This window comes from Protopterus annectens, chromosome 8.part0 (assembly GCF_019279795.1).
Source record: "Protopterus annectens isolate FY-2018-M chromosome 8.part0, PAN1.0, whole genome shotgun sequence".
NCBI classification, from domain to species: domain Eukaryota; kingdom Metazoa; phylum Chordata; order Ceratodontiformes; family Protopteridae; genus Protopterus; species Protopterus annectens.
Genome location: NC_056741.1, coordinates 216,998,114 through 217,009,491, shown reverse-complemented (window position 1 = coordinate 217,009,491; position 11,378 = coordinate 216,998,114). Strand labels below are relative to the sequence as shown.

The window sequence follows — 11,378 nt, the reverse complement described above, 5'->3', positions numbered from 1 at the left end:
AGATCAATGTATTCCTGTAAGAAGGAACGGAATGACATCATAGGAAAATACATGGAGTCCAGGGCATCAAGCTGCTTAATGGCCAATAGGTCATGTATTTGTTCATCAAACCTATTAACATATTATTTCCTTCCTATAGTCCTATATTTTGTCATTGCTATATACTTGAGCAGTATTACTGGCATTCTAAACCACTATCTGTCATGACTGATGCTAATCATTGTTCACATGTGGTTATTTTGCCACTCCTTTCAATGTATCTGCTTTGGAAGTACAAAATCACTGACATTCCCTTCCCACATTTGGTATGCTTTTCTAGCAGAATTCACACTATAGACTCCTCAGTGACACGTTGATTAGAGTTAATACTTTTGTGCTGTTATGTGTAGCGTTTATCAGAGTTAATACTTTTGCACTTGTATGTGTAGGGTTTATTAGACTTAATACCTTTGCGCTCATGTGTGTAGGGTTTACTTTTCTCTTTCTACTGTTACTTGGGTGAAATTTGCATGCTCTTCCAGTGGCTGTACTGTTTTTCTCCAGTCACATTGGCTTCCTCCTAATTTCTGAAGATATGATATTGGTTGGCTGGCATTCCTTGCACTGTCCCTGTACTGGTTCTGTGAAGCTTGACTTTCTTCTGAAGGACCCTTTCTTGTGTGACATTAACTTGCTAATAGAAAAACAAATGAAACAATCTCCTCCTCTGGAAGACTTCTGTAGCTGTTAAATGTTTTTTTTTAATGTTCCTGTATTTTGCTGACATGCTGACTGATTGTGGAATACATTAAGTTTATACTTATTTCTATGTTTATTCCACACATCCACAGTGATTACATTCTTTCTTTCATTTTTTTTTTTGCTTTTGGTTGTCTTTCTTTATCTATTCATTTACACTAATCTTAAATAGAATAAATTATTTAAAACTATCTAAATGCACAGCTGCTGTCATATAAATGCACACACACACACACACACACACACACACACACACACACACACACACACACACACACACACACACACACTTTCTGCCAAATGGACTTAGTACAGTAACACTGCATTAAATAAACATGCCCTCATTTGCAGTTTGGTATTTTCAGTTGCTGTACTGTGCCATGGTCAGTAGACTACAAAGAGTTTCAAAATGTGGTAAGTAAAAACAAGAATATTATTAGTGGTTTTGATGATGATGATGATGATGAAGACAATGATGATAATATGTTATCCACATGGTGTGCTTTGTTCATGAATGCATATACCTTCTGAGTTAAGCAGAGCAGGTGAAATAGTTTTGTTTCGCTGCATGATCATTCTCATGTGATGAAACCATTTGGAACTGATTTATATGCCTAGAAATAATAGGGAATGAGTATTGTATTTAACTTCAAGAGAACCAACATTTATCTCTTACATTTTCTATGTTTTTTTTTTCTTACAGAGTAGAGAGTGTATTAGAAGGGCTGTGATTCACCTTTTGTATTTGTTGCATTTTTTCCAGGTTTGTAATAGTGTATCTGGAAGGCTGAAGTGAGAGGCATATTTAACAATTTTAGGGTTTGGGTACAACTGTGGCTGACTTAACAAATGCTGAAACAAGTGTCTTTTCCAGATATAAATGATGATACTAACATTTCCCAGTCTTTTAGTGTGCACATAGAAGAACATTTTTCATGTACTAACTGAAGTAGTTATCTTTAGGGATGCAATAATTTTCTGAACTAAATTTGTAGAATCTTCTTTCTGCAAAGCCTAAAAGAACTATCTACAGCTTATCTGCCGGCACTGCAACGTTTCTAGTTCATTTACAATAAGAAAATGTGGTACAGATACTCAAACTAAATTTACAGCTTAATACCAGAAATTAGTTATTTTGCAGTGCTGTTCTGTAGACATAATTTCTATTGTATTATACGATAAAAAACAATTCAAGGATACAGAACAAGTTTACAGGAAACTTTTGCAGCAGGCAATAAAATAAAAATCTTTCATCAAATGGGAGGGTTTCTGCTTATCAATCATCTGTGAACATCACTGGATTAGTAAAAAACTGTAAAGTCTGTGGATTTTTCAAGATTACACAAGTCTTGGCTACTGGGCTACTAAACCTGAGACCTTATCGTACCATTTTCTGACAGTACCAGGTAAAACTGATGGACTCTTCAACAGTGTCCTGTTAGAGTCAGTAAATGGTCTTTTATGTACTGCTGTTTGTATAATTGTTTTAAATCATTTTGTAAACCAGAAGGAAAAAAAATGGCCCACTCACTACCCATACAAGGAAAACTGCTCAGACTAAATGATGTGTTTAAACTTCTACATTATGCATGTTGTAATGGTGGGATTCAAAAACTGATGTCAAAAGAATACAGCTCATTTGAAACTTGCTGCCTTAGTCAATCAAGCCTACTACAAACCATAGCCATCCATCTATCCATCCATACACAACTGAGTTCACTTCAACAATGAGATAATCTAGACCCAAGGTTCACACTGATGGATGGCTAGTCCTGTATCTCATTATTCTTAATGTGGAAGAGGCCGGTGAGTCAGTGCCACACACAAGGCCATGTGGCAGCTGAGTGGCTCTCCATGTAAGGTGCTATTTCTGGCACTATGCTCTTAAATATATTCCCATTTGAATAATTCTCCAATTAGAGCATTCTGTATAACACACAACAGCAGAGACAGAAATACTGCTATTATCAGAAACATCTTCTGATGGAGCAGTGATAAATATGATTCACTTGAGTAACATTTGTTGCTTCCATTTATACAAATATAAATAATCAAATCAAATGAATTCATAAGACTTCATTTACCACTTTATGGTAGGTGAATTTGTGTGATGAGCGGTCATGATGTGATTCAGAAAACCAAGCAACAAGATGCGGCCAGACAAAATAACATGGCTGGCATTCTCATATGCTAATGACTGGATAATGGAGCACCATGTATGTTTATTAGGTTAAAAAACATGGTGGAGCAATTAAGTAACATTTAAACTCTAAACAGTGATGCTGCATCTGCTTTAGTTCTGTTCAAGGCCAGATCCTCATATTCAGGTAGTATAAGGTTGTATACAACATTAGCGGCTGCCATAGCCATTGCATATGTGTATCCGCAAGAGGCTCTTACATCAGCAAATGCAGCTGATGGTGTGCAACTTTGCACCTGGCATTGCCAAGTCTTCCATCTGCACTTAATGTTTCATGCCATACTTGACAATGGCATAGCAGACAAGTACTGTGTGGACAAGGACACCATGAAGCAAATAGTAAACATTTGTCGGCCTCGTCTGTAGCTCCATGGGTGTGAGAAGTACCCATCCCACTGAATGCAAAAGTATGTGTGGCTTTACATATATTAGCTACAAGAACCTTTCAGCAAATCACTAGAGACTCAATGGGGATATCTCAGGCACCTGTTCTGAGAATACTTCACCATGTCCTCAGTTCATGCTTCAGCATGTTGGGGAACATATGTGGTTTATGTGTACCTGAGAGAGATCAGGGAAGTGTAGCGTCCTCCAGTAGAGACATACGGGTCCTCACAAGACAGCTGGTAAGTTTCAATTTTTCTGAAGCCTGGAAGTTAGTAAGGATGGGAGAGCCATAAAGAAGGAAATAAGTATTGGCAAGTGTAGCTTTAGTTGCATCAGTGAAAAAGATTTTGGCTCAGTAAAGTATGCCTAGTTTTTGATTTTGAGTTTTTCTTATGCAATTTTGTATGTACAGGTCGAATGTAAGATTATCATCCACTATCACCCGTAATAGTTTGCTATGAGAAGTGACTTCAGTGGTTGTATTATCAAGAAAGAAGACTTTAAATTTAGGTTTTTCATGATAGAGGGATTTGGGGGGAAAAGTAGTACATTGTTCTTTTTTTGGGTTAAGCATGATTTGTGAGTTACAGAGTCATGTTTCAGTGGCTGCTAAAGTTTCCTGAATAATTTTTGTAGGTGTACTACATTGTCAGATGTGCAAATGAGAGTGGAGTCATCTGCATATTGTATCAGGGTGGCATGTTGTGTGGAAGTATAGAGAGTTTTGGTAAAAATGTTAAAGAGTAGTGTACCAAGGATAGAGCCTTGTGGTACACTGGTGGTGACTGGGAGGTAAGGAGAGACCATAGAGTGTCACTTTTCTGACTGATGCCTTTTGGACAGGCAGCTTTTGAACCACAGAAAGATGGGCTGAGAGAGACCTAGTGAGGACATTTGAAGAAGAAGTTTGCTGAGACAAACTGTGTTGAAGGCTTTAGACAAGTCTAGAATAAGGAAGAGACTAGTTTGCCATTATCTCTAGCTTTATTGACAATATCTATATAGGTTAAAAGGGCAGTGTTAGCACTATGGGAAGGGAAGAAGCCATGCTGTGTAGGGGATAGGAGTACTTTCTGCAGGAGATGGTCTAGAAATTGTTTTTGAATACATTTTTCAAGTATATTAGCGAGGGGATATAAGGTTGCTATAGGTCTAAAGTTATTCACATCTGTTGAATTTCCTTCTTTTTGCAAAGGCATAATGTGACACTTTCTCTATAGAGAGGGAACATGGGATTCCTGGACTGAACTATTTATAAGGATTGAGACAGGATAAGCAATGCTATTGGCTGTCAATTTTAGGTACTCGCTTGGAAGGTCATTGGCTGAAGAAGAGCATGGTTTAAGTTTGTTTAAGAGTAGTTTTTATAGGATGTGAGCACAGGTTTGAAGGCAAAATTGAATGTGGTTATATGCAGCTGTTGGGCAGGTTTGGGATTAGATGCTGAGGAATCCTTGGTTAGAGGTGCTATGCCATCTATAAAATGAGAGTTGAACTGTTTTGCAGTTTTGAGTGATGGGTTATGGGAAGAAGGGTTTTGGTTGAGATTTTGGCTAGGATACAAGATTTCATTAATGGATGTCCAAAAATGTTTGGGGTTGTGTTTAGTATTATTTTGAAAGTTATTATAGTATTACTTTTTGTTTTCAGTTATTCGCTTTTTAGTATGATTACAAAATATTGTGACATTTTCAAGATATTGAGGTGTTTTATATTTTTTGCCATTCTTTCCATATTTTTTCTGTATCTTGCATTAGTATACTACTCTTTTTAGAGAGCCAAATTTTATTATTTGTTTTCAGTCTCTTCCTTCTAGGAGGTACAAGCAAATGTATATATATATATATATATATATATATATATATATATAGGATATTTAGAAAGGTTCTATGAATTCAATTACAGCATCATCTAAGGGGAGGATTTTTAGGACATTCCAGTTAATAGGTGATAGTGTAGTAATAAACATTTCTAGGTTAAACTTGGAAAGGTTACATGTTGTTTTATATACTGTTTAACTGGATGTGTGAGATGATAGTTATATAGATTGGGAGATGATCACTGAAAGAGTCTGACATTGTACCTATGGTGGAGTATTTGCTAGGGTCTGATATTAGGATCTAGTCTAATAGAGAACTTGTTGTATTGCTATAATGCGTGGGGCTGATAATTAGTTGCATGTAACCATACAGGTTCATGTTAGATGTAGGAGAGTTAGAGTTTATGTCCAACCAACTGACATTCACATCACCTAGTAATAGTTTTTTTTTGTGGAACTGTTAAGGATATCCAATGCAGGACATCTTCCACTATAGCTGCATTGTTGCCAGGAGGGATATAAAGGACAGTAATGCATATTTGTTTATAATTGCTTATTTTGGGAAAAACAATAAGAAGCTCTGCTGAACTGAATTTTGGTGTCAGTTTGCTGTAAGGGGAAATGTGGTAGTTATTGGGAAATATTAAAGCACCAACACCACCTTTCCTCGTTATACGGTCATTATGGATAATATTATAGTCAGGAGGTATAACTTCAGAGTCTTTAATGCTGGATTTAAGCCAAGAGTCAGTTACAGCAAAAGCATTTGGCCTATATTGGGTAATCCAAGCATGTAGTTTGGCAGTTGTATTTCTTATACTTCTAACATTTATTGCAAAAATATTAGATTACCAGGGTTGGGGATTGGCAGTTGTTGGGTGACAGAAGTAGGTGGAACAGAATTATTTTTGTTTTCACTGTGATAGGTAGGGCCAGGATTAGGTTGAATATTTCATCCTGGAAGAATTTTAGTGTTTTGATGAATAATGCATACTTGCTTTTTGGAGATGATTCTTGCACTTAATTTTGTTTTGGTTTGAGTTTAAGGCAAATAATTAGCCTATATTTAGAATAAAGGTAAGGTGCAATATTAAATAGGTTTGGTGCAATGTGCAGAGAGTTTAAGGAGGAAGGATGGATAGGTGGATGGGACAGAGTTTTTGGGATATTGCAATATATTACTGAGTTGTGGTAGGATGAAAGATGGCTTAAGATGAGGAGAAGAAAAGAGGGTAAGCTGAAGTGTAGCATAATTAAGTAGAAGAATTTGCATTGTATAGATGTCAGAAACTGGGGAAGTAGCAATGAAGAAGGAAACAAGAAGTTGAAGGACAGTAGGAGATGCAGTGCTGGTGGAATATGAAAGGTGGAAGAGGATAGGTAGGATGTCCTAGTATTTTCTCTGGAAGATAATAAATCAAGTGGTATTAAGGGCTAGAGTATAATGATGTAGCCAAAATAAGAACATTATGGATTATTTGGGAAAAGTAAGTGATACAATGTGGAATAGACAGGTATTATTAGGAAGGGTGTGATTACAAAAGAATATAGTGCAAAGCAGTATGGGAGACAGAAAGTTGGGATTGGGGCTAAAAATTTAAAATAGATGATGTAGAAAACAAGCAGAAGTGTATGCATAGAAGTAGTTTAAGGCCATTTGGGGAGGGCTCTGGCATAAGAGTCACAAGTGAAATGTGTTTGTAAGAAATATAATATTAGAGTAAGAAGTGGTGGGTGGAAATTGGGAGTAGGGTAAGGAAGCAAAGAAAAGCCAAGAATAGTGAGACTGAGAAGAGTGGGATTCCCACCCTCCGGTCAGTTTATATGTTTAAATAGTGCATGCATGTAAGCTCAAAGTAGTTGTACCGGAAAGTATACTGATAGAGAAACACAGTAATCCAGTGTAAATATACAACTGTATTGAAGAAATTGTCAGAACATGGCACTACACTGATAGGCGTAATATAACACCATCACTTAGAATAATTCTTGGAGTTAACCAGTACGTCAAAATAGTGTGCTATGGGCTGAATCATATAATACCAAAATTAATTCATGAAGACCCAACTGGTTTTATTTTGAGTAGAAAAGTCCATGATAATATAATCAGGTTAAGTACATTAATTGATTTAGCCAACAAAAAGAAAAAAGAACAAGCAATAATTAGTTTAGATTTACACAGAGCATTTGATTCTATTAGCTGATCATATTTATTTAAAGTAGTTAAAGAATATAATTTTTCAGAAATATTTATAAATCTCGTCACAAAACTATACGACAATTCTTATTCATTTGTAACATTTGGTTCTTTTATGTCTAAATCCTTCAAAGTATTAATGGGTACAAAACAAGGTTACCCATTATCCCCCTTATAATTTGCTATAGCTATTGAACCTCTTATAAATTTTATTAGATCAAATGATAAAATCAAAGGATTTCTAATTGATGAGGAGTTTAGCTGTAAAATTCAGTTATTCACAGACAATATTCTAATAACAACAGGAGACATAGAATCCTCTATGTCACAAATTATTGCATCCTTGAATTATTTTGAAAAGATTTCAGGTTTAAACCTTAATAAAACAAAACAAGAACTTTATTAATTAATAAAACAACCACTGCTTTCCTAAATAACTTCATTGAATTCAATTGGAACAATACTCATATTAATTATCTTGGAATCAATATTACATCCTCAATAAAAAATACAATTCTGACCAATTATTCAAATCTAATTAATAAAGTTAAACATCTAATAGAGGATTGAAATACATCCTATTTTACAATGGAGGACAGGCTTACTTTAATAAAGATGATTGTAATACCAAAATCTTATTCTACATACAAGCATTAATATTTTTTCCCACAAAAAAATTAATAACTTAAAAACAACCCTATTAAAATTCCTATGGTATCCTAATAAACCAAGAATATCTTTTGATTGGCATTCTAAAATCTGAGAGGATGGAGTGGTAGCTTTCCCAAATAGTGAACTATATGCAAAATCCACTACTATAAATATGATAACGTTATGGTGTAACTCTTCATATCATTAACATGAAAGATTAATTCAAAATAATAGATGATACATCCTAATTCCACAATATTTATTTGGAATTAACACATTTTATTGGATTTTAAAATATTACCTCACAAATGATAAAAAGATAGTATCATCTATTCCATTAGTTAATTATGTCCTTTATATATTTAAATACTACACTGATACTAATTATATTCTCAAGGATTTACTTTTCCTATTATTTCCTATACCTAACACCAAGGGCTGTTTAGAAACATTTAATAAAAACAAGATGGTAGAATGTCAGGAAATTAATTTATTATTTTGGTACCACTTCCTAAATGCAAATAAATTACATACCACTGAATTTCTTCTCTGAAGATTTTCCCTAACTAAAGATAATTGGATAAATATTCATAGTTGCATAGCATATGCGAATGATAAATTTAATATAATAATGAATTATAAAGAAAAAATATAACTAAAATTTTAGCCTTCTTGATTAATATTAACCACACTCCTTTTCACAATAAATCCTACATATCAGTAATATATAGGATTATAAGAACCGAGTGTATTAATTTAAATTCATCCTTTTGGAACTTCTCTACAAAAATAAATGGATCTGAGTTCTCGACAAATAAGAAACTGATCTTGAAGTCAAGTTGCAAAGCAACATCCTCTCTCTATTGGAGAATTTAGAATTGGAAATTTATTCACAGAACATTTTTAACCCCTGACAAAATTGGACTAATCTATAAAACAAAGAAAGTTAAATATTGGAGATGTGATTGCGTTTCACAAGAAGATTGGACTCGTATGGTATTAAAATGCAAGTTGGTTATATCCTTTTGGAATGAATTAAAAACATTTTCCCAGGCACTCTGGACTGATAAATGTCATATATCTGATTCACTCATATTGTTCAATGCTCCAGTACTAGAAGTTGTCCCCAGATCACAGCTGCCTCTCCATTGGTCGGTCTGATCACTGGCTAAAATAATAATTACAAAAATTTGGAAATGTAAAACTGCTTTGTCTTTTAATGATTTCATTATTTCAGCTAAAAACATTTGTAAGAAAAAACTTTCAATGTTAAACATAAGGACATCAAATTTTACTTATCAGAAAAAACACTGGCAAAAACTATATGATTTATAAAAAAAATATTAATGGCTTGTATTATTACTCCACTGCTGTGGACTCTTGTAAATAGTTTTTTTTTGCTGTTCCTTTTATCTGTACTTAAATTGTACTTTTTCAAGTTTATAAAATCAATAAAAATTATTTGAAAAAATAGTGTTCTATGTATATATATATATATATATATATATATATATATATATATATATATGTAGATAGACATAGGTTTATAGGTTCATAGGTTCATAGGTATGTACTAGGCTATCTGCCCAAGAGCATTTATAAGCCTAGCCAGAATGTGTTGGCTTTTGCCAGCCCCTTAGATTAATTCCCTGTGCTTCTGTCCAGCAGAGCCATTAGTTCCCTGTGCCACTGTCCAGCAGAGCCACTGCAGTGATCCCAAGGGTAAATTTTCTGTTTCCCATCCACCTGTCAAGGTTTCTCTTGAAGATTGTTAGTGAGGGGCTCTGCCTGATGTATATTGGAATCCTTTTCCAAAGCAAGGGGAGTCTCTGGGACAGGAATCTATCCCTCCAGCATGTCCTATTTATCGTTGTGGTGAAGTTTATATCTCTAGAGCGTGTGGCTCTCCGGGATTTGTTTTTTTTAGGTGGAGCATGTCCATCAATTCTGGGTTGGACATGGCATTGTATGTCAGGCAGAGATTACCTCTGAGTAAGCAGTATGCAACTGAGTACAGCTGGAGTTTCTTGAGTCAGGCTGCATAGGACATCTGTTTGAGGCCAGTAATCCTCTTGGTGAGGTACTTTTGTGGTCTTTCCAGCTGTTGCAGGTGTCTTGTAAGGTACATCCCAAATGGGGTATTGTATTCTATGATGAGTCTAATGAGTGATGAGTAGAGAGGCACAATAACCTCTTTTGTTCTAGATGTGAACCCTTTTATGATTAGGAGGGCCACACAGAAGGATTTTCTAACCACCTTGGCAATATGATTATCAAAGGAGAGATTACTATCTACTTGGGTCCCCAAATCCCTTATTACATTTTCTATATTTAGGGGACTACCACCTATGTGGTAGTTTGTGGGTACATTGTTTTTTCCAAAGGGGATGACTATTTTGGCTTTTGGCATTTAGCTTGAGGCCATGATTTTGACACCAGGTATCCGTCTCAGTGAGACCCATCTGGAGGGTATCTGTATCAGCTGGAGAATCAGTTATGGCCCCTAGTTTGCAGTCGTCTGTGAACTTGGTCAGCCATAGTCCTCCTATGCTTGCCTGTACCTCTGAGAAGTATATACCGAACAGGAGGGGTCCTATGACTGAGCCCTGGAGGACGCCACTTGTAACCAATTTAGAGTCGCACATAGAGCCTGCAACTGTCACCATGTGGGTTCTATCCATGAGCCAGTTGGCAACCCATCTCATGATGTAGGGGTTTATGTTCAAGCTGGTGAGCTTGTCTATAATACTAGACTGGGGAATGGTGTTGAAAGCCTTTGTGAGGTCTAGGTAGGCTGTGTGGACCTCCTTTCCCTCATCTAATGCCTTGGTAACTGTCTCAAAAAAGTTCACCAGGTTTAGGAGGCATGATCTGCCCTTAACAAAGCCAAACTGGCTAGGGTCCAAGGTTTGGAGGTTCCCAATGTCTCTGTTAATGAGTTCCATGATGATGCATTCCATAGCCTTGCAGACCAGGCTAGTCAGGCTTATAGAGCTATAATTCCCGGGGTCCGTTATGGCTCCACCTTTGTGGAGCGGGATAACTGTTGCTGTGCCACTCTGTGAGTATGAAGCCTGTAGAGAAGCTGAGTTTGAACAGTGTATTTAGGTGAGGGGTTAGTTCATTTTGGAGCTCTTGTAAGACACAGCCTGGGACACCATACAGTCCCATTGAAGCTGTGTTTTTGGCTCTGGATAAGGCTGTTTTAATCTGTGTGTCGGGGATTGATGGGACCCTACATTCTTCTGGTATGGTTATGGGCCCTTTAGGGGGTGAGAGGGGGTGAAGTTTGCACTAAACCTGTCTGCCAGAATGTTGGCAATATCAGTCGGTTCAGTGTATTTTGTGCCATTCTGCACTAACACAGAGCAGATCTGAGAGTTTCC

General features: G+C 36.0%; 1 protein-coding gene across 2 annotated transcripts in view; it reads left to right on the top strand.

The window, feature by feature from the left end:
- The first annotated feature begins 1,088 nt into the window (after positions 1-1,088).
- LOC122808704 (complement C1s subcomponent-like) overlaps positions 1,089-11,378 on the top strand; it is a 731,464-nt gene continuing 721,174 nt past the window's right edge. For both annotated transcript variants that reach the window (XM_044079693.1, XM_044079692.1), the window contains exon 1: positions 1,089-1,152. In XM_044079693.1, the coding sequence (XP_043935628.1) occupies positions 1,148-1,152 (5 nt within the window). In that variant the 5' untranslated portion in view covers positions 1,089-1,147. The remainder of the gene's footprint in view (positions 1,153-11,378) is intronic.